Source organism: Anguilla anguilla, chromosome 19, assembly GCF_013347855.1.
Source record: "Anguilla anguilla isolate fAngAng1 chromosome 19, fAngAng1.pri, whole genome shotgun sequence".
Taxonomy (NCBI): domain Eukaryota; kingdom Metazoa; phylum Chordata; class Actinopteri; order Anguilliformes; family Anguillidae; genus Anguilla; species Anguilla anguilla.
In genome coordinates, this window is record NC_049219.1 from 13,543,012 (window position 1) to 13,567,428 (window position 24,417).

The 24,417-nt window shown below is 47.3% G+C and overlaps 2 protein-coding genes across 9 annotated transcripts in view; one reads left to right on the forward strand and one right to left on the reverse strand.

Moving 5' to 3' along the window:
• Positions 1-24,417, reverse strand: part of LOC118219169 (synapsin-3-like) — an 84,512-nt gene that overhangs the window by 34,700 nt on the left and 25,395 nt on the right. For all 8 annotated transcript variants that reach the window (XR_004763670.1, XM_035402145.1, XM_035402139.1 and 5 more), the window contains exons 5-6: positions 19,478-19,634; positions 19,093-19,182 (exon numbers count right to left, since the gene is read on the reverse strand). Coding sequence is in view for 7 of the 8 variants with exons in the window: in XM_035402145.1 (XP_035258036.1) it covers positions 19,093-19,182; positions 19,478-19,634 (247 nt within the window). In the remaining variant the exon portion in view is untranslated. The remainder of the gene's footprint in view (positions 1-19,092; positions 19,183-19,477; positions 19,635-24,417) is intronic.
• On the forward strand, positions 3,168-18,615 carry LOC118219173 (metalloproteinase inhibitor 3). Its single transcript, XM_035402150.1, has 5 exons — positions 3,168-3,466; positions 9,865-9,947; positions 10,853-10,964; positions 12,771-12,892; positions 14,936-18,615. Exons 1-5 carry the CDS (start codon positions 3,337-3,339, stop codon positions 15,131-15,133), a joined length of 645 nt encoding a protein of 214 aa, XP_035258041.1. The 5' UTR covers positions 3,168-3,336; the 3' UTR covers positions 15,134-18,615.

Here is a 24,417-nt window from a genome sequence, read left to right on the forward strand (position 1 = left end):
CCTGGTGGGAATGAATCTGAAGTGTTGGCAACGCAGCGTGCAGAACAGCCAGGAGGCACAGTGAGCTTCAAGCCTCACGTGGCATTTTCTCAGAAACAAAAAAGATTAAAAATTAACGAAGCGAATAAGGGAAAACGCCTGAAATCCTGGGTGTGACTGGCTATTGGCGAGCTCAGCGGAGTCCACAGCTTGGCCTGGAGTGAGGCAGTAAGGAGAGGGAGGGCAGAACCTGACACCTTCACAAGCATTAGGCTCCAACTCAAATGAGGGGAGTACCTGAACGGGACCTCTCCACCCTCTACGCGTGCACTTCTCCCAAGCTCTTCTAGAACATTCTCTGCCTTTAACACTCCTGCATGCGGTGACCTTCGTTGTCCTTGGCTGACACCGCCAGGGCACTCCTGGCCCTGTGAAAGATTTCCGAGTTGGGGGGGGGGGGCGTGTGTGGATCCCCCACTAAAGCCCCCCCCTTTCCATCCCGCGTGTTTTTTTTTTGCCAAACAGTCACATGGGCGAGCGGCTGCCAATGAACAGGGGGTGACTCACGCGGCGATAGGATCGCCGTGGAAACGGCCTCTCCGCGGCTATCAGAGGAGGCGCAGAGGCTTTTGTCTCCCTGTATCTATTTAGCGGGTTGTCAGTCGGATGAACGGTATTTCCTCTGAGTCACCGGCCCCCCATTTCCTTTATCGCCTCCCCATGCCGGCCCCTGCCAGCTTCAAGAAGCGCCTTCCCCTGCCAACACCTTCCAGCAGTCTCCAGAGGAGCTGGCAGAAACCAGTCACCTGGACAGAAATGCGCCTTCCTGCTTTAATTTTTTTTTTCCATTGCACCATCGCTTGCAACTCGATTTTGGCAGTCTGACTTCCAAACAGACGCCCGCCATCGCTAAGATGCATGCCAGGGCTGCCCAACCCTGTTGCTGGAGATCTACCGTCCTGAAGGTTTTCATTTCAGCCCTGATTTGGCACACTTGAGTCTACTAATTAGCAGCTGGATGAGATCTCTAGCTGTTAAATGAGGTATGCTGTGTTAGGGTTGGAGTGAAAACATGCAGGACGCTAGATCTCCAGGAACAGGGCTGGCCAGCCCTGATGTAGAGGCTGTTCTAGCTGGATAGATATGCAGGACACACCCATCCCTCTGTTTACTTACTTAATCCTTCAAATGGGTATCCCCCTTAATTGAATGCACCTTTTTCGTTATCAATGGTATTTACACTTATAGTTCTGTGGAAGCAAGAGCATACTTCAAAGTCTAAATGGATCACATATTATTTGTTCCCTACTCCTGGAAAAGGTTTTATGTTTTTAATCATATGATTCATATTTCTTTTGGATCACGTAATGCATAATATGTTTGAATAGCCAAATGTGTTGCAAGTGAGAGTTACTAAGCAATAGCCAACCGATGATAACTGGGGAAAAAAAATACCCTCATGTACAATACACAGCCTACATATTAGCTAAAGTGGCTTTCTATGCTATGTCAAAAAAACAATTTTGGAGCAGCTGATACTGCAGCTCAAACCGTTTTAATCAGTTGATCTTTTCCACCGCTGTAGCGTTTCTACAGCTTCAGTTTGACGGGCTTCTGAACGTCCAGCCACATCACAGCGACGACTGGCGGAAGCAGAGGAAGCCCACCCTCATCCTGTTTAGCGGCTCGTCTCTTGTTTTTTTTTATTAACTCCAAATCCACAACCGCCAACCCGCACCTGTGAACGTGTGCAGCACAAAAACACAGGGAGCCTTGCTGATAGGCTGCTTCTCTCTCCCGGGTTTGAAATAAAGGGCTAACTGTACCCCCCAGGACTAATAGCCTTCATTTCTGCTTCTGATAAGTGCCACTCCGTCCACACTAAAAGACTAAGGATGTTCAGACAACTTTAGAAGACCTGTCTTTAATTTCAGACCAAAAAGAAAATAATCAAAAAACTATGATGTTGCAGAAAGATGTAGCAAAATAAATGAATGAACTATATCAATAAATAAACAAGTACGTAAATAAATAAATGACCTTTCTCATAGCTCAGACTGGTGGCAAGCCCAGAAAGATAACCAAGATCACATGGTGCTGTAAAATTTGAACATTTTAATTGAGTGGGGTCCAACTACAGCTTAGTAAAATGGGATTACCGGTTATATAACTGCCCACCCTACCTCAACATCTTAAATCCCAAGAGATCAGCTCCTGGGTGATATCACCGCAGACTTTTTGAACAGTTACATAAAAATATTTTTAAGCTTCATTTGGCTAATTCAAGTATTCTCGCTCATTCTTCTTTAATTATTTGAGCCGGCCAGACTCTGCAGGTTTCACACGTTGGCTTGTAAAGCAATTCATTGCCCCAAATGTCCTAGTCAAATATTTGCAGGACATGAATCTACAGTAGTATATACCCATTGTGTTGTAAGCATTCACAGCAAAATCCATTCAGTGTATCTGTGCAGTAAAACAGATGAGGTTTTGTTCAGGAGGAGGGGTGGGATATGCTGGTCAAGGGTACAACTGCATTGTCTCTTTCCTTCATCCGAGCTCACAGCCTGAAAATTCAACACAAACACCTTTTCAGTGCTGCTCCAAGGCCTCTAGCACATCTGTGGTCAAGGCTCCTCTTAGATTACTTACTATAACATATAAGTAAATTCATCTGCATCGGTTTGACTCGGTGCCATTTTCACATTGGACAAATATCAACACTGAAATACTGCTTCTTCTTTTTTTAAACACATCTGTCAGAAAATCCAAAGAAACCTCATTATCACGTCACAAAAATAAAAGAACACATCACAGTTGGGTGTGAATGTATGAGTGAATACACAAAGTGTACACACACAGATGCATGTAAAGAGTAAATACTTTCTCCCACATGTCACAGTCTAAATAAGTAACATGACATCTGGGGCCAGTCTATGTGGTCATTTATCTAACGAGGAGTTTCCTCCAGCGTTGACTCACTGCGGAATGCCATTGCCCTGATAAAACCGAAATCATCCTGCGGGGGAAAAGCAAAATATGAGGAAAAAGCCTGCCTTTGTATAGACAACGTCAGGAGATCTCATGCTGCTGTTATTTAAATGGCATCATCGAGCGCCGTGATTGGCCGTCGCTGCAGCTGGGCTAAGAGGTGGGTGGCGTTGACGTCTCGCGCTCTATATCTAATAAGTGACTCACGAGCAGAGGAGCAGTGACAGACGAATCTCTACTGGCGTCGCGAGCGGAGTGGAACTAATCGGCGCTGCAAAAGGAACGCGGAGACGCTCGAGTTCGCGACTGAAACTTTGCCTTCTTTATTTTGCTAGGGGTTTTCGGATAAGCAGAATTTGCGCGAGAATGCAGTCGTTTCACTGCACTCTGTTCAATCTGCTGATTGTCCTCAGCAGCCTGCAGATCAGACAGTTCACAGAGGCGTGCTCGTGCCTCCAGTCTCATCCACAGGATGCTTACTGCAACTCTGACATAGGTAAGGGTATTCTATTACATACTGGAAAGAGATGTTTCTTTAAACAATGCTTTTAAAATAACGCTGTTATTAAAGAATATACAACGCACAACAAGCATCACGCTACGATTCTTAATTGCTCCCCGCCGGTTTGGTTTGCTGAACAGTGTTTATGATCCTAGGCATGGCTTTAACGTGGCATGCATTTAAAACTGCACGGCTATTAAGTACAAAGCATAATATATTATAGGACATTTTGCAAATTGGTTCGTAAGTAAAAAACAACAATACAGGATAACTTCTGACAACACATTGGATGATTTTTAAAAGAAAAAAGTAACATAAAACCATCTTCAGCAATAGGTGAGAAACTCGAAAGCCTTTTTATTCCAATTTCAATAGCTGACCTCGTCATGCATTCGTATTTATGTAAACCAGATTAAAGTTTTCCACATGACAGAAAGTAAAATCTTCATCAATAGGATAGAAAATCGCAAAAAGGGTATATTATCACTATAATCAAATGTGTCCGTATTCAAGTAAAGCCAGATGAATCCACCTTCTTTGCCCTCTCTGGAAGTCAGGGGAAGAGTTAACGGTCGCCATGGAAACCGGTCCCCGCGAGTGTTATGTTTTCTGGGCAAATGACCACTTGCTGAGCTATAAAACAGAGCGGACAGCCAGGAGCTGGCCAAGTATTTTACTGTGGGTTTAAACGGGGGGTGGATCAAGTCAAAATGTGTCGGATACGAGTGTGCTGCATTTGAGTGTACTGTTAGGACACGAATCCCTGCAACTTCAGAAGCACATTAATCCTGAATAGAAGCCGCGAAGTTTTTTTTAATTAATGGCATAAAACCGATTTCAGTTTACTCCATACTATGTTTGGAATTTGTATAATTGGTTTAAAGACGCTGCGCTTGACTGAGCTTGTCAGTGTCAGTTCTCAGTAGGTGAACGTCTCGGTTGCACACGTTGGTCATTAAAGGTTTTAATAAACCTGGTTTACGCCATATGGGACGCGCGCTGGGTCAGAGTAACTTGTGCATGCGCTGGAACTGCTTATATCTGGCCACTGCATGAAGTGTGTGGTATGTTCTACAATAATTCCAGGAATATTTTCTCCCAGCGCCGCTCTTTTTTGCTCCGATATTCTTGGCGGAATTTGTATCTGGCTATTTTGCGCAACGAGACCTGCTACTAGGTCATGCTTTCAAACCTTCCGCCCACCCCCTCCCCGCTTTATTATAGTCGGCGTCTTATCAAGGAACTACTTTGAGCCTTCCATTAATAAACATTGGGGCCATTATTTTGACGTCCCAGAGACTGACGTTACTTGCTTTGGCTTCAGCGAGTCGAAACTCATTTCGAGAGGGAACAAAGCTTTATCTGATAAACCCAAATGATTACCGGGGGCCAGAAGCTCCTGCGGGAAAGAAATGCGGAGTGAAAAAGAGGTCAGCGAAGACGTATTGGCAGGAGACTCTAGCAGGTCTCTTAACAGGAGGTGGTTTTACAAAGAAATGTTACCTTGGGGAGCTGCTCAGATGCTGTTACCAGCCTATCTGCTGGGGATTATACAATGCACACACAAATAGCAGTGACAAATGCAAACACGGAGGTTTAACTACCTGCTTGGAATTTCAAACCACGGCAATGCATGGGGAGGGAGTCTGACTTTGACTGGGATATCATGGGGTTTTTATTTGGTCCAAGTAGCAAATCCTGTTTGAGCTGGAATGTGCTCAGAGATGGAATGCTCTAGATTTTGGACAAATATTTGACAAACTGTTTATATTTCTTTGAGTGAATTACTATGCGAGCACCATGACAATGTCACCACGCTGCATACAGCTTACTGGTGTCTTTGGTTGTGGTTGCATGGCTGATTTCCTTCACATATTATCTCCATTCTCGCGAGTTCTAGGATTGGGGGTCACGGTGCACATTGTCTTGCGCGTAAACCGCGCCGTGATCCTGACGCGATTTAACTAAAAATAAAACGGTCGGTTCTGCGAGGGACCCTTTGCCAGCTTTTACTTCTCCTCCGAGGCCAGACGCGCAAATGCCAGAGAATGGCACGGCGTCGGGCAAAATCGGGAGGCACTTCGGTGCGTGCCCACAACCCTACTGAGCCCCCATGAAATCCCCGTTTCAAGGTCATTCCTTCGCAAGCAGCGCTAAATACTTGCGCCGTGCATCAATGCCTCTCCGCTTTCAAAGCCAGGAGTGCAAACGCGCGTGCGCTTTGTGAAAGCGCCCAGCTCCCATCACAAGGGAATTACAGACGTTTGCATTACTGTAGTTCTTTCTACATTATGTCAGTGGACAATATGTTCAAGGATATCTATGAAGCTATAATGCCACCTATCATATTGCCAAGCATGTTATCCTATTGGATCATATTCAAAGAGGCTCTTAAATCTGGCTAGAGATTTTCACATTTGTAACGAGCTTTTTGCATTCATGGTCACGACTGACTGTGCAGGGTATTATACAATTTATTGGGTCTTAACCCTTTGGCATATGTTTTGAATAGCTAACTCTAAATACGGGCATGCACAGTCCAACGGCACCTTTACAAAACAAACGGTGACATTTCATTCAGCCACCAATAAAGTTCACTAGCGACATGGAGCTGACCTACAGCTTGGGTCTGTGTACCTCAGACAATAAACTCCCAAACAGAACAACGCCACTTTCCCTTAAGATTACAGGAGTCTATTCTGTTTATTTTGGGAATTTATACTTCGTACACTGTGTTCTGGGCTATCTCCCCCTCCCCCCAATCACAGCTGACTTTGTGGCATTGTTCTCAATAGACAGCTCTTTTCTGGCAAGCACTTGTCAGTAATTACACAAGAACAGCAGCATCAGCCAGGAGTAAGAAGACCTGGACTCTTTTAGTTTGCACATTATTAAGTCAGCGGGAGAATAATATTGACATGGCAGAAATTCAAATAATGCTTGATTTATGAAATATAGTTTTCCTTTTAACGTGTTTAGAGCAAGTGAACCAAATTATCAGAGGAATTCATCTCAAATATATCAGTAAATGATTACCACCTGTTTGCTCCACATCGAGAAATGACTGAAATAGCTATCTATCTATAGCCAATTTATTCATAGTTTGGCATGAGGAAATATTCATCAAAATTAGTGGCAAATTTACTCTTTTGACATACATTTCCTCAATGAATCATCTGAATTTCCATAAAACAGAACACGCCACCCCCTATAATTCATCTGTACTGCATACTTAAACATTGCAAAATGACCCCATTTCCATAACCCGTAAACATGCACAGAAACAGAATTCAGTAAAACGGGTCATTAATTTAGTGGCAGGCGCCGTTTTCTCCAAAGATCAACGTGCGTCAGATTACCATCCGCTAAAAAAGCAGTTGGGGTTTAACATCCTGCTCAAGGGTCCGGTAGGTGAAGGCAAGCCCCTTCCCTCCAGGACCCAGGCTGGCACAGACCCGGGGCCTTTCTAATAGGCTGTACCAGGCAAACACGTCTCGGTATCGCTTCACTGCGGGGGATTAGCTCTGCTGCTAATTAAAGGGGACCAGTGCTGTGTGTGCTGCACGTCATCAGGGAGCCAGTCCTCCTCCTCCTGGCCTCTCATTGGACGCTAAGTGGCCGTGCGAAACAAACGCGGGAGGCGCAGGCTGATTCGGTGGGGAGGGGGGGTCGAATGACCCTAATTACAGCCCTTATGTGCTGCAGTTACCCCCCCAACCCGACCCCTAACTGTCCGCCTACCTGGGACAGAGTGAGCGAGGCTGAGATGGGCTGAAGGCTGTGAGCCTGTGCCGGCGTGCTGAGCTGGTGCAGAACGCGCGGGAATGCAGGAACACAAAGCAGCTCAGTGTTCTTTTAGGCGCCGGCCGCTCTCCTACAGTACCTTCCACTGCGCCGCTAGTGCAGTGGGGCTCACCGGCCACTGCGGGCAGTTAGCACTCAGTCACAACATGTTATCAGGGAAAGGTCCAGACGGGACTTTCTCTTTATCGCCGGGGGAAGACATATTGGAAAGGCATCCAGACCGGTTTCAAGTAAGGTTCACTATCATTTCCCCTCTCATTACTATTATCATCATCATCATCATCTTCATTTGTTTGTTGGAATGGAATTCGTAAAGGCACAATGTGCTATTGTTTTACCCGTCATCAGTGAAATCAGTAAATGACACCCTTCGGTACCGGTGATGCCAACCTATGTGGCCAATGTGACGGGCCCAATAGACAATCTTTAGCCAATCAAATGATGGATCCCGGAGTCATGAGGCGTCCATTTTAGTGAGGTCACAGGCCCTGTCCTGCTGACTGCAAACGCTTGTGGTCAAAGGCTCATCACCCCATACCCGCCTCCTCACATCTGCCTGCTATATAGGTCAGTGGGTCAAAATTTGCTGGATTATTTGCCAACCGCTGCACAGCAGCCAGAGCGGGTGTGTTCACAAGCCCCGCTCTCTTTATTTTTACACATCATTAATACACCCGTGACCAACGCTCAAGAAACGACATAATTCAACCTGCTTTAAGCAGACCGAGATTCTCTCATCTGTTCCCCTAGCCGACTGTGTGCTCTCCTCTATCCAGGTCAAGTGTACGCAGACCGGGTGGGAAGCTCATTTCAGCAGATGAATGTAGTCACATCTGGGAGGGATACGGTTTCTTTCTTGATTGATTAGGAAATCCTGATGTTCAGACAATAAATATTTCAATAAATATTTCAACCAAAGGCAGCTGACTGTAGTTGTGTGCAGTAACATCCAGCAGTAAAGCCAATCACTGCAGGCCCAGTGAATTTGAATCAGTCAATTTGAATTTGGAATTGGGCATATTTAAAGGCAAGCATGCCGTCTATATCAAGCACTACTCTTAACAATGCAAGAGTTAACAATGCTAGAGAACTTGCCCTTGGTGCAAGTTCAAAAGGTTAAGCAAATAAATGACAGAATTCCAGGAACGCAAGCAGATGTGGCATTTCACACATGACTGCACCGATGACATCACTGCCGCCCTATCAGAAACAGCCGTGCAACACATTCAACCGACTCTTGCCGGTTAAAACCATGCATTGCCCCATCTTTGTTTAGGCTTGTTTGATCCAGTATAAGTTCCCTGTTAGGGAATGTTGACTTAAAAAGAACTTCAATATGCAAAATATTAAACCTTTGCTGTTGGCATGTTCACATATTCGGTATAAGCTTACAGCTAAACAAGACTGCTATTTCACAATTCAGCACAAGCTAAATGGAGTTGCAAAATGCTCCAATCTGTCAAGAGTGGGATAAAAGACTTTTCAGATCAACACTTATACACTGTTTAGACTAACCAAAGACCAACTCTGTAGTACTATCACGAAAAAAAAACAGGCACCATCATTAGAAAGTTCTTTTCAAGATAACCTATTTCTTCCAGGGCTGCAATACAAAGATTCAAGAGAGTGTCGTTCCAGAAATAAGACAATATTAAAGAGCAGCTTGTTTTCCCTCCTTCTCACTGAGTTACTCATAGACTTGAGAGTAAGCCTTCAGCTTCAGCCTGTGCTCACAGCTCAGAGCAATAAAAGCAAAGTGAAAGGCTGACAGCGAGACACTAGAACCGTCTGTTTGGCTGAAGAAAGCAGGCCTTCTGACAGGCTGAGGAATGCGAGCCTCGTATAATTCCGGGAAGGAAATTCCACGCGCAGAACAAACACGCACGCGGCCTGGCTCCTGACCGCGCCGAGGCGAGGGAAGCAGGTGAGCCTCACGCGCCGCTGCGTCCCCGACGCAAACGTGCTCTGTGAAGTCCACCGCCGATACCGGCGCCCGGGAGAATGCCCGTTCAGCTCCGAGCCCGCCATCATCAACGCGTCGTCAAGCGTAAAGGACACTCTCATATCCAGCTTCCTACCAGCCGTTAGCTACCTCCAGATGAGTCCTGGAGCACCTGTAGCACAGTTTGTGTGTGTGTGTGTGTGATTTCACAGAGAGCAGGCATACAGTATATTTGTGGAGTACAATAACCAGGTCCTGTGTCAGAGCAAATTTAGAAAATCCCCCCAAATTCTGGTTGTGAGTGAAACCATTAGCGATACAGTAAGCGGATGAATAAAACAAAGTGCACCTAAAGCTTCAGCCGACTGCTGTAGCACCATCAAGTGGCCAAACAGTGCCAAAGTCCCTCATTGGCTAAGCAGCTCTATCAGTGGGCCAAGTCTGGAACAAACCAACATGGTTTAGGAGGCAAAAAATGTGGGGAAGAAACTTGACGAACACATTTTAAAAACAGTAAACTGAAGCACCTGTAATTTGCACAGACTGTGCATTGGGACAAAGAAAAAAACGTGCTTTTGGGCGCCGAGCTGGAGCTGGTCGGGGCCGTCAGAGTGACTGACTGGGTTTGTGCTTTTTCTGTCGGCAGTGATCCGGGCCAAAGTGGTGGGGAAGAAGCTCCTGAAGGACGGCCACTTCGGCACCATGCGCTACACCGTCAAACAGACGAAGGTAAGCCGGGGCCAAGACCGCCGTCTCACGGCAACACCACATCCTGGAGCGTTCCAGGCCAGGACAGCTGCACTCCAAAACGCATTCCACTGCAGACTGTAAAAATGCCATGCGTAAACTGCACCTTGGTTCAATAACCCCACTTTTAAACACCATCATTTCAGTTAGTTTACTGTTCAAGTCACCCGGTCCTCAGTTCCTTTCTGTTTCACCCACTATGGCACTCAGTGCTATGCTGCAGGTTTATGCAGTGTAACTTCTAGCAATGTGATCATTAATAAGTCTACAAACATGGCATCTTCTCTGCTCTTTGGCTAACCTCCTTGTAGTCACTTTAAATCTCTCTGTATAATAACGTCCGCTAACTGACTAAATGTGTGTGAATGTCGAATGCAGAATTCACTCCAAAAACTTGCAGTACGTTAGGCCGACATGTTGGGAAAATACCAGTATTACCATTTACAGAGATGCTGGTTTTCTTTCTTGTATTCATTTAACTACTGTAAATCTGTGGTTTCTTTCCTCTCCAGAGACCCGATAAACTTAAAAAAAAAAAAGAATTCCATGGGAAATGGAAATACGCATTTCCTATTGCCACAGAACAAATAACTTCTGACAAACAAAATGTAATGTACAGACCTGAGTATTTATTTGACCCGCCAGTGTTTTGACTTCCACATATTTCGTGTGTTTTATACGCTGCCCAGGCACATCGTTCACGCTCAGGAACACTTACATAATGCAGTTGCATCATTTGGGAGATGATCTGCACCAGACACAACTCTCCGCAGCTCAGTTTTGGGCGGCGGCTGCAAATCTGATAAAAACCGCCAATGAATGCTTCCCCTCCCTCCCTCCCTCGGTCCTCCCTTTCTGACTCCCCGTGCCTCTCTCCTCCTTTGCAGATGTACAAAGGGTTCGACAAAATCCAACACGTCCAGCACATCTACACGGATGCCTCCGAGAGCTTGTGCGGGGTCAAGTTCGACATAAACAAGTACCAGTACCTGATCACCGGTGAGCGACCGCACTGTGGGGCACGGCCATCTTTGCAATGGGCTTAATGGTGGTGGCTAGTAAAAGGCTCCCAACCTTTAATGTACTCTTCAGCCAGAAACCAGGGGGCTGCTATATCATATAGCACTGCCATTAACCCTTTGATGAGCAGGTTTTTTTGCAATGTTCTAGAACAGTGGTTCTTAACCTTGTTGGAGGCACCGAACCCCACCAGTTTCATATGCTCATTCACCGAACCCTTCTTTAGTAAAAAAACTAACTAACTGCAGACTAGACTGAGGGGTGGACCTCTGCGGCGGAGGCTCCACCGAACCCCTGAGACCGACTCACCGAACCCCTAGGGTTCGACCGAACCCAGGTTAAGAACCACTGTTCTAGAATTCGACTGCTTTCAGTTGCCAACAGTGATTGCCACATCAGCATTAGAATGTTCAGTTAAGAACATTCTAATCACGTATCTGTGATGTCACGCCTTAAAGGGTCAAACCCAGTCTGCCTGTGAACTCATGCAGCTGGGCAACAGGGCTCTTCAAATCAAGCAACCTGCCGCGTTTGTGTGACACGCACGCAGACGGGGTCTGCGCTGAGGGGGCCGGCGAGATCGCTGGGCGTTCGTGAGAAACGCTCGTGCCTTTGCGCCTCTCCTCCTCTCTGGCACGCTCGCGCCACTGCAGGCAGACCCCGCTTGTTTGTTTTAAATTCCCCGAGGCCGGCTGAAAAGCAGCCACGCAATCTTTACCGCTATTTATAACTTCCCACGTTCCGCCGTGCCAGGACAACAACAAATTAGAAAACGACAAAAATTCTGAGTAATTTTCTCTCCTTCTGGAAGGAGAAGACAGTCCTCCCCCCCCTCTCCTCCCCCCTCCCTGTGAATCACGATGAACCGAAGCAACACAAGCTGGCAAACCTCGCAGGCATTTACCACAACAGTTTACTGTTCTCCTTCTGAAGCTGGGATACAGTCAGCGTGCTGGCAAGCCTTTTTCGCTTGGCTTAAATGCGCCATTGTAAAATCTAAACTTGTTTACTTGGCAGGGACGGTAGAAGTCGGTCGCCGTGGCAACAGTCCCAACCGACACACTGGTGTTAGTTCGCGGCTCCGGTGTCAGCGGCGGCGTTAGAACCGTCCCCGTTCTGGGCTTCTATAATTGGGATTCAACCCCCCAACCTAAGGGTGTCGGCGCGGGGTTCACGGGGCTTCAAACGCATCACGTCTCTTGGCGAGAACAACTTCGGAAGTCCTCCTTTGATCGATCGACGACGCGGCGCACCGATTACCTCCTGTGGAATTCCCCGATAGCGCTCTTTCTTTCGCACCGGCACGACCGGACGATAACTGACGAGCGTGCTCTGACTAACCGCCGTTTGCCGCCAAAGTGCAATACGCGGCTGCATCAGGCCGCCGCACCCCGGCTATGTTTAGAAAGGAGCCGGCGCACCTGTCCCACAGCCACCGTCCTGGCTTCCGTAGTAAGCCGCAGGGGGGGAGCCGGGACTAATAATAGAAGCCAGATGGACATTTGACTTTTGGACATTTAGAAAGGGGATGCTGTTGGAGATGATGTAGGTCGTGTTACCACTGTAAAAAGAGTCAAATCTCCTACCCACTCGGTCCGGGCGTTTACACAAGGGGTACAATGGCTGTGGCATCAATAGTTCCTTAAAGCAGCCATAAAGTCCAGCACTTCTTTGCAGTTAGTGTAATTTATGAAACTTGTTTTCCCCAATTTATCCTAAATTTGCCTCGGTGTTTTGACTGGACTCCTCCTGTCATTTCTGACACCCTTCTCTCTCTCCCGCCAGGACGCGTCTATGACGGCAAGGTCTACACGGGACTGTGCAACCTGAACGAGAAGTGGGACCGCCTGACCCTGTCCCAGAAGAAGGGGATCAACCACCGCTACCAGCTGGGCTGTAACTGCAGGGTGAGTGGCAGGCCGTGCACCAGGAAAGGGGCCAATCACAGCAAGAAGAGGACCAGGGCCCAGGGGGAACGCCCTGCTCAAGCCCATGATTCTCCGATAGACTCCGCCCACTTTCCCGCCCGAATCAAACTCCCCAATCGAATCGCCAAGTTTGTAATCCCCTCCTCGCTTTGACTGGTGATCTGAGCTAGGCAGAAACTAGTCAGTGATACACTTACTGACATGCCTCTTATACCCAGTACCAGCAGCCCACAGCCAAGCATGATGTCACTTTTTTTTAATGACAGGCTATTACATCCTTTTTTTTCAGTTACATTCACATTTAGGGTTTGGAGTTAACGTCACCCGTAAAACATCTGGGTAGCTGTCAATTGGTCGTACAGCAAATGTCAGTGCACAAGGAAAATGAGATATCAGTCATTAGAACAGGGGAGTGCAGCTGAGATTAGTTCTCACAGGAGACGTGTACCAGGAACTCTGAAAGTATGAGTATATAAGCATACAGAAAGAGAGCAAGGCGGCACAGAAAAGATGAGGGAGGCTACTCATATTTTGCGGAGATTATAAATGAGACGTAATAATTTAAAGTCTCGCCTCGGCGTTCTGCTCTATAGGACTTTGAGCTGGCTTCTTCATGTACTACCTGGTCCAGCGCAGACCTGTCAAGCAGCCGTAAATGCTCAGCTTTACAGCGCAGCTGCAAACATCTGCTCCAGCAATTGGCCCCAGCGTAAAAATAAGTGCTTCGCCAGATACGATCCGCTCCACGGGGCCTTCTCCCGCCCGCCGGATCTAAGCGCTGGCTCTTTTTTTTTTTAGATTTTAGGAACGCCAAATTAACTCTCCCCCTGATTCAAAACACGGCAGGCCTTTCATTATTTTACCCCCCCCCCAAAAAAAGGGGAACGCATTCCTTCCACGCAGACGTGCCCCGGAGCGGACTGTGGCATAAACATGCGGGCCTGCAGTAGCGGTGCACAGCGCTGTGTTGTCTGCGCCCCCATGCGCCGCTACGCTAGCCGTCTGAGGCGCTGTGCCTGGGAATGCCAGCACGAGCAACACGGGGCTCGGCCCTCCGCCCCCATTTTAAAAAAACACACATTAGAATCAGGTGCTTGCATGGCACTCACGCCTTTCCTACAGCCGCAGAGGTGTCAGACTCCAGTCCTGGGGGGGCCGCGGTGTCAGCTGGACTTCTACGTGTGTCACTTAAGTCATCGATTGGCTGAGGAATCCACACACCTAGTGCTCAAGGCCTTGATTGGCAGCTGATTTGAGAGGAAGCCACAGAAAAACCGGCAGACACTGAGACCCCTTGGGAATGGTGTTTGACACCCCCCTGTTCTGCACTGTCTCTGGTGCAGCCTGAACCTACGAAACAAAAAAAGCAACAACGTATTTGCATAACCCATGTTCTGTGCTCTTGTTCCTGTCCCCATGCTTCTGGTCACTTGCAGCTCTTACTAAAATGCAAAGTTTAGGATTTAATCCCTCTAAAGCACACAGAATTTCTTAATTAAATTAGTACATTTGATTTAAATGATGAATGCCTCCTACTGAGCGTGGTGTTTATACCACGTTCTGTAGGACAGCATGCATAAATAATCCGTAACTTGTGTTTTCTCTGAAGGAGGAAAACAATATTTTGAAACCGATCAGCCATTGTGCTGAAAAAATAGCACAATTGCCTAAGGAAACTGTACCCCCCCCCCCCCCCCATTTCAATATTTCAAGTATTACGTATTAAACGGAAAGACAAATACGGACGATTTAATTAGCAACTTTCGGGTACAAGATTCTGCATGGCTCAATAATAGTCCTTCATTTTCCAGTTCAAGAGGAAATGTGTAGTTTAACTAAAAAACACGATCTTGCTTTGATTGGTCTCTTTTCCCCTCTGGTGAAGTTTTCATTAATAAGGCAGATCCAGCGCTGCTTCAGCTCTGCTGAAAGCTAAACCTGCGCCGCGCTCCCTGTTCATTGTACTCACAGTTTTCCATGTTGCGCCCGTCTACATCTGTAGTGTTGCTTATGTGTTCGTAGATTAAGCCCTGCTACTACCTGCCCTGCTTTGTGACTTCAAAGAACGAGTGCTTGTGGACGGACATGATTTCTTACTTTGGACACCCCGGGTACCAGTCCCGACACTATGCCTGTATCCAGCAAAAGGAGGGCTACTGCAGCTGGTATCGAGGAATGCCAATCCGGGACAAAACCATCATCAATGCCACTGACCCCTGAGCCACCCACCCGCTCCCCAATCCCCATAGAGTGCTATAGGACTCTTGCCCCGCCCATTCCCCCTGCCACCACAGAGTGCTATAGGACTCTTTCCCTTCCCCCAGCCACCATAGAGTGTTATAGGACTCTTACCCTGCCCATACCACCAGCCACCATAGAGTGCTATAGGACTCTTACCCTTCCGTTCTCCCAGCCACCATAGAGTGCTATAGGACTCTTACAACGCCCACCCTTCAACCCCAAAGAGCAATATATGACTCTTCCCCTGCCCACTCTTCAAACCCATAGAGCAATACAATATAGGACTTGGCCACTCTACAACCCCCATAGAGCACCAGTGGGCTCCACCCACTCCCCCAGCCACAATAGTGATGTTTTTGTAACCCATGATAAGATAGTGCCTGTCTCTTCACAGTGGCAGCACTTCAGACATAAACAATACTTTTTTGCCATGCTGTATTATTTCATTTTTAAGGATCACCCCCCTCCCCACTCCCTCTTGCCTCGACCACTTTTACTAATGGACAGAAAATAATAGAACCACTAAAAATGGACCTGAACCCAAAGAGTCTGGTGCTCTAGCATGCTGGGGTCCTAGTGAATTGCTTACTTAAAAAAAAAAAAAAACGGCAGAGCTTTATAATCACAGATGCTTCGCTCTCTCTCACTCGCACAGCACCACGGATACAAAAAGCAATAAGCGAATCACATGAGGCCGTCAGTCTGGGAGGCGAGAGTGGCCATGCGGGTTCAGAAACAGTCGGCTCAGAGCTCTGACACTCGGTATCTGTGGTCATCCCACAAATTCAACCCTTTGAAGAGTAGGCTTTTTGGAATGTTTTTTTTTTTTTTTTCAAAATTCTAAGTCAGTGTTCTAGAACTCCTTTGCTTTCCAATTGCCAGTAGTGATGGTTACATCAGCATTAGAATGTTCAGTTAAGAACATTCTAATCACAGGCTAGTGATCTTACACCTTAAAAGGTTAGTGTACAATTATCAAACGCTTTGTCATTGTTAGAAGGGCAAAGCCCACACGTGGCGTTCTCCACGAAAATACTGCCTCTCGCTACAGTCACCTTGGTATTTTACGTCGAAATATCGGTATTTAAAATTTATTTTTAATTATATAGAAAGTGCATATGTATGTATACACACGTGTATGTACATTTCCACTGTGTATTCTGTAACATATCTATTTATTAACGGTTCTGTTTCTGCGTCCCCTGCTGTGCGTGCTGTGGAGTTCTCCCTCACCATTTGAACACGCCTCATAAGACTGTGTTCAACAGATACTCGCCCGGTTATCAGACTGGTTGGCATTCTCGCATGAGCACGAGGGCCTGAGCCTGGCTTGAGATCCATGTGATTAACATTCATTTGGTGCCAGCTTGGGTGACTCAAGTAGGCCATGAAAGTTGTGCATCTTGGCATGGAGTCCTACTGAACTCAAAGTCAGGCAACCCTGTCAACCCTGGCTTGAGACTTGCATGGTCTTTGTCTCAGACGAAACAATTCGGTCATCTAAACAGCTCTCAGTTTGAGAGTTAGAGGGTAACCTGTACAAAGACTACCAATTTCAGAGTCACCCACACGCGTGTGTAAGGACGGAATACGCGCGTCTCCGATGGACGCAAGGCCCACGTACCTGTGAGCGCGTGCAAACTCAAAGCCTGAACCCTACCGCACAGACAGGAGGGAAACGGACGCAAGCTATTGTCTCTTTGTCTTTCTCATGCTGTACGTGATGACATAAGCTATGACAGATATGACAGAAATGAAAAGATGCCCTGACTAGTCAAGTCTATCCCCTAAAACAATGTAGACTATTACATATGTATGCATATGACAAGAGAGAACCACAATCCTAAAATTGAAAGGGAAAATGACCTGAAGCACTCATTTGCCTCCCCCCTTCCCAACCCCCCTGCTCCCCCCCCCACCCCAAATCGTGGTTTCATTAATGAAGGAAGAAAGGCAAAATCCATGTATTACAGTGTGCCAATCCGATGCACCCTATGCTGACTTTTAGAATGGTACTTCAGTCATATTTCTTCAATCCTTTGTACTAAAGAGAGACCATGATCTGTATTCAAGCTGGGGTTCTGGAAAGACAAAAAAAAGATTCTCAGATCTTTTGTTTAAAGTGTTAAGCCTTTCAGTGAAGCCGGATGGAGATAATAATGTTGTCACAAAACTCTTTTCTTTCATTTTTTTTTTTTGCCCACTGGAAGAGATTCCAGAATCTTCCGTTCATTCCTCTGTAGAAACAAAGTTGACATGGTTTGAGAGGCCGTCTGGGAGTCATTGTATTCAGAGAGGAGCTGCGTCTGGGCCTGTGCTTGCAGATATGGCAAGACCCAGAAAATCTGGGGGGTCGCAAAATCAAATCACCAAAACGCAGAGGAGGCATTGTAACTGAAGGTGTGGTTTTACTGTGAGGAAAGAGGAGAGTAATTGGCCACCAATCTCCTCTGTACACTTTCCTCCAGCTTTGTAAATCAGGGGTTTACAAAATCAGTCCTGCGGCCCCACTATGTGTGTGCTGGTTTTTCATGCAGTCTCTTCATCATCTAAGGTTACTGAGAAAGTGTTTTAAATTATTCCATCATTCTGTCCTGAAACCTATTAACACAAATGCAGGTTTGGCTCATTGTCACTTTCTTCATCTTCAAATCCATCTTTTTTCTTTAAGAGTCACAAGCTGTTTCCATACAGCACATTACAGAAAATGAAAGCATTAACTGATCTAATGAAAACTCCAGGGATGTGGATATGGGACCTTCATTATTCACAGTTCATAGCACCTTCTGACATAACGTTACCTTAAATCCTGCAGAAGGCATCAGAAGCGTCTAATCAAGCACAATTAGCAGCTCGTTATAATTCCGAGGCTGCGGTAGTGATTGGAGTGAAAACTGGCACACACGGGAGACCCCAGGACGTGGTTTGAAGCCCCCTGCTGCAAACAAAAATTGCTGCCATTGCCCTTAATCTGCATGACAAATGCCAGGCGTTTCCATAGCGACAGCGCATGCACCGAATTCATATTCCAAGAAGCCTAAAGAAGTAAATTAATTCGGCGGATCTGTTTTTCCATATTTAGAGAGAAAGGTGGACTCACTCATGTGACGTTGAGACCTTGATGATGGCTTCCACCATCAAAGGTGTACCTGTGTAATTTCGCATAGCTGCAGAAGCAGGTGGCTCTCACAAACTGATGGGATAACTTTGTTTTGGTTTCGGTGGTTTATCTTTGTGTAAATAGACTGTCTGCTTATTGCAAGAAAGAAAAAAAAAATCCCGGTTATATCAATTCCATGTGGGACACATTATCTGAAGTCTGAGAATGCTGGCAAAGTCTGTGTGTATGTGTACATACACTGATTCCTGGGGCAACCAATTCTAGTAGGGATTGAGAAATGTTTGACTTTTAATCTCTGTGTTTTATATTTTTATAATAAAGTTTTAATGAAAATCCCAAAGGTCACCCGAGTTGTTTTGTTCTTGTGTGCCGTGACTGATGTGATTTAAATCTACAATGCATCACAAACAAACAATTCTACAAAAAGAAAATGCTTAAAACACCATAAACAGTTTTGTTCTTCAAAATGAGGAATGCATTTTCATTACTCTCAGGACAACAACACATTCATTTCCCAAATGCACTGATTCGTGGCATTTCCATTTGTGCTCTCCCTCATTATAAGAGTAGCTTCATTATCAGTAACATGATTTGGACAGAAATTATCAGTTTTCCAAAAGTGCCCAGCTAGAAAACAGAAATCTTGATCATCATATATAAGAATTGTATATGCTTCCTTATATAAGAATCAACACTAAACCTGACCTTACCAACATGGGGATTCATTTGGAAGTTACAGTACAAATATTGTGATTTTTTAGGAAATATATAGAAAGATAAAGTGGGTAACAGTTCCACACAAAGTGAAGCAACTCACCATCTGCCTGTGGTTGGGATAGAAGGTTTGCTCATTCAGGGGAAATTTCTCTGGGCCCAGCGATTGGAAGAGTTTGATCATGTGAGAAAACTGCAAAAAGGACAAAAAAAAGTGAAAGATAGCGTGTTGGACACAAAGATCCACAAAGCCTTCTAGAAAATTCTCCCCTTGCTATCCCACCTGAAACACACTGGACTGTCATAAACGAGACTGTCTGGGTGCGAAATCACCGGGAGGGCCTGTGCCATTAAGCGTGCGTGTGAGTGAGTACCGGCAGCTCGCGGGCCGGGCCGGCGGTCCCACGGGCTGCGGGACAGATGCTACGGCTGCCCTTTAAACGTCTGAAATAAATCAGTCTGAGATCCGGGCCCGACGGCTCACGCACCACCCACGGCTTGCTGCAGAAGTTGTAGATGGAGAGGAGAGAGTTCACGCTGGGCACGCCCCCGAACTGCAGGCCAATCACCAGGCTGCGGAAGTCCTCCCCCGGGGTCATGCTGTAGGCGTGCTGGCGAATCAGGATGAAGTCTGGCTTGAAGGACCTTGAGGGACAAAACAAGACAGGGCGATACAAAAGGGTTACTCAAAATTTTTTTATAAATAAAACAGTGGGAGACTAAATGTTTTTCAAAGAAAAAGAGTCAGCAAACGCTACTCTACCTGCATGTACCACGAACATGATTGTGATCAGACTAAATCATATTAATGAATATAACGTGAACACCAGAGCTTTCATCCATGCACATATGAAAAGATGCATGTGCATACACATACTTGTATACCACACAAATTGCATTTAGAGTAAGGGCATTACAAGGAGCTCCAGGTCCCTCAGAAACAGGTTATAAGGGACTGTGTGGTTGGTGTTACACAATGTGACTGAAACACTGTGGAAACTAAGGAAGCACTACTCTTCACTGAAGCAAAGAGAGCGAGAGTGCATCTTTAATTATTGCCATTACCCCTATAAATGGAATAAAATATGCGCAGTTCACTTTGGAGAAAGCCCAGAAACCATTAGGCCATTTAAAAGCCGCCCCGCTTTCAAACGGCCTATAAATTCTCCTGAAATGATGAAATAATGCACAGCGACTTGTTTAAATTACCGACAACCGCAGTTATACAGATGTGATGAGACGGTCGTCTTGATGCGATTGGAAATAGACCATCTGTGCTCCGGGGAGGCGGTACGTTCTGAGGACACAGCGGTGCAGCCACAGACAAGGGCACGGCGGCGAAGGTCATTTTAACCGATTCTGAGCTACGCCGTCTGATTCTGGGCCCCGATAGACCCAGCCCCGGCGGCCAATTGCGTCGATACACACGCACCCCCGCCCTCCCCACCACCCCAGCGCATTGTCCTTTCGCCCCGGCTCGGCAGCTGTTGCCTTTCAGACCAAACAAATTAGAGATGTCATCGCATTAGCACGTTAGCTTTCAGCTGGCTGTTTACAGAAAAGGAGTCATTATTGAGACGACTGGAGGGTGGAGGAAGGGGGGGGGGGGATTGTTCGAGAACTAATCTTTCGGACGATCTATCTAATTAACACGGCGCAATCTCGCTCTGGGAAAAGGGCCAAGCCAGCCAGCGCAGTGACCCAGCAGGGACTGGCGCGCTGACCCAGCGGAGATTGGTTCTCTGACCGTTGATTAACGGTGGCCTGATCCCAGGCAGGTATTCTCAGCGGAAGGCCATCTCCACCCCGTCTTCACCTGCCGTTTGGGGGGGGCTCCCCCCTGCCATCCTCCATTCCTCACTGCGGCTCTGCGTCTCAGGAGTGATTTTAGGCCTTTCACTCTGTTTAATGTCCCCGAGCCCCAGAAGCGGCTCCATTTGTTTTTCACTCGTGCGGAAATCATTGCACTTCCCCGATTTTCAGAAATGGACTGTGAGGTAAATTACTGCTGCATTTTAAGTGAACAGCTCCAACACACACACACACACACACACACACACACACACACACACACACACACACACACAGACGCAGGCAGGCAGACGCACGCACGTATACACACATGCAGACAGACAGACACACAAACACTTGCACGAACACTCACACACATACACACTATAAATATTTAACAGTAATATGAGTCAGTATGGCTGAATAGGGCTTTTTTGGGGGGGGGGGGCTCTCAGCTGAAGCGTTAGACCCACCTGGCAGGAACTCGCTCCTCCATTAATCCGGCTCCTATAACCTTTTCACCACCTCCTTTAGGACCGGGCACAATGAGGACAGAGTTTTCTTTTCAAAATCTCTCTCTCTCTGCGCACAGTGTGTTCTAATTACCAGCGTTTAATCTTCCAAATCTGACTTTCTGTGAACCCCAGGAGTAATCCCACAGGAAAAAGCTTGATTTGTGTCACGTAACAATTAAATGTGCCCTTAATCACTTAGGAAAGAGCCATGTCATTTCCGCAAGAAACAATAGGCAGCATTTTCAAAGAGCAAGTCCAGAGCAGAAGCCATTACACTGCACACACACACCCATTACACTACACACACAGACATCACACTGCATATACACACACAGCCATTACCGTACATATACACACACAGCCACTACACTACACACACAGCCACCACACTGCATATATACACAGCCATTACCGTACATATACACACACAGCCATTACACTGCACAGATTCACAGTGCACTTCACCGTCATGTTCGCACAAAGTGCTGAGACATGCCTCCTTATAGATGCTGACCTTTTTTTTTTTTTGCATCAGTGATAACACAGAGCTTGATACTGACATGGCACAATTTAATTGGCTCTTACCGGATTCCTACAGCAGGAGCTCTGCACATGAGCGTAAAGCTCACAGGTAAAGAGCAGTTAGCAGCGGGGCGGGCAGCAGTTGTCAGTGAGAACGTGCGCACGAGGAAAGGCCCCACCTGCGTCACCGTTCTTTGTGAGAAAGAGCTGCCGGCTATTCCTGGACGGGGGGGGGCGCGGCCCCAGGGGAGACGCAGCTCGGTGACATCACGGTGTCTGGGTTTGGCCCCGCCCCTGAGCGTTTGTGCACTGGAGGAGCGATGGCCCACTGGCCCTCTCTGACAGCGCAGGAAGTGGGACTAAAACTCCCACTGGCACACTATTCAGTTCCAAAACTGGGTGTTGGCCCATTTATGCTGCCTGAATAACAATAACAGCAAGTTTTTTTGTTCAAATTTAGCCGTACACACAGGGGACGATAAGAGGGTCACACTGAGAGAGGTAGGCAGGAAACCTCTTTCTATTCGCAGTAAGTGCAGTGGGATCATTTAAATGAGTTGAGGCTGGGCCTAACGTTTCACCCTAAAGAGAAAATCTCCTACAGCACAGTGTTCCCACTGCTGCAAGGAGGCACTGGATGTTTTTTTGGGAATTGGAATGGTCCAGAGGGAAGACCACCCCATAATGGCACATTAAGGGCTGTGAGGTAATGCCTTTCAATGCCTGTTGAACAGTGTGGCTCTTTTATAGCTGAACTGCACACTGCCCTCTCACTGAATCTTCTGCTGAGGAAGGGGGTTACACTCCCTAACCACCGCAAGCTAAAAAAAAAACATAAAATATATAAAACAAACAGCTTACAACAAACACACCGACCCACATGTTTAACAGAAGATTTCCAAATAGATGCTGCCCATATTTCCTATTAATATTTATGTGAGTAAATATGTCACATTAAAAAGCATTACTGCTGAGAACTACTCTCTCTCTCTATATTATATATATATATATTTATGTATGAAACAAAATACTAAAAGGGAAAACTCTGGCTGGCTGACTGATATGTTTTATTAAGGCTGTGTCTGAGGAGCTGGGATTGTTTATTTACCCTGAGGAAGGATATCCTGGCTGAGTCTCAGAGAAGCAGGCCGGTCTCTTCAGGGAGCTGTGGTAGGGAGCCCCGTGTGGCGGGGAGGTAACCAGGCTCGCCCAATGTAATGTGAGCAGCACATAACCAGCAGCCTGTCTGGCCCGGGACAGCCGCTGGGGTTTGAGGGGGAGACAGGGGTAGGGGGATGGTGGTTGGGGGGCCGGTGGTTGGGGGGTAGGGGAGACAGGGGTGGGGGGCCGATGGCTGGGGAGGTGGGGGTGGGGGGCGGTGGTGGTTGGGGGTTGAGATGGTGTGTGGGTGGGTGGGAGGCGGGGGTCTGGGGGTTATGTGGTGGTTGGGGGTTGAGGTGGTGGTTTGGGGGGGAGGGGGGGTCTAGGGGGGGTGGTATCAGACTGCAGATCTGCTTCTGCAATCAGCGCCTGCATGTGCGCACGGAGCCCGTGGAGCAGTGACCGTGACCAGAGCGGGGGTCGCCCCGCCATTGAGCACGAACCCTGAGAGACACTGCAGCAGCCAGCCGTCTTCCTCCTGTCTGACGCTCCCCCAAAACTAATAAAGAACCCGCAAAAGAAATATACTCACTGTGGTGCTGTCCCGTCTAACCGGGATGGAAGTGAACCCACCTGGTAGCGGACCTGGTCTTGACACCAGGAGGTTGCAGGTTCAGATTCAGACGCGTGTGAACTGAACCCTGGATAAATGAAACCGTGCACAGCTGCATCGTGCACACTGTCATCAGCTGTCAGCGCGGCCTCAGCGCCCGGCGCGGCGCTGCACCTGAGCCAGCCCGTAACCGCCATCCATTCCTCCACAGCGCGTACCAAACGGGCCGATTCAATTACCCAGCCGGGGGGGACCAAATACCCGCGGGTTCGGGAGCGCCGACCACTACGCGTTCCCTGGAGCGCCGTACCGAAACAACCACTGCCGCTACGGACGCGCGACCCGACCCAAACCAGCCCGACCCGAACCGGCCCAACCCGAGCATGGCTGGGCATCGCACCGTCCCCCACGCGTTAAAGTGACCGCGGCGCGATGGCTCCCTGTGCTCCATCACAGAGCGCGGTCAGGCCTGCTGTGTAGATCACTGTGTAAGTCACTCTGGATAAGAGCGTCTGCTAATGCCTGTAATGTAATGTAATGTAATGTAATGTAACAGGAGAGGGCTGCAGCTTCAGCCGCTCAGCGGGAGAACGTGCTAGAGAACGGCTCTCTGGAAGCGGGAGAGGTCGGGCGAGAGGGCAGCGGCGATGGAGCCTGATGGCCTCCTGCTGGTCGGGGCTTCTGTCAGAGTCTCACAAGGGGAGGGGGGGGGTGTTTAAATCATGACCTCGCCGGTTAGCTGTTGCGGAAAGAGTGAGCACAAGGTGAGCCGAAGCCAGGCAGCCACAATGCTGCAGCGACACAGGAAGGACTTGTTGTGACATTTCTTTTGCTTTTTTTTTTTTTGGCCCAGCAACATATTTAGACATTGTGAGTTGGATATAAA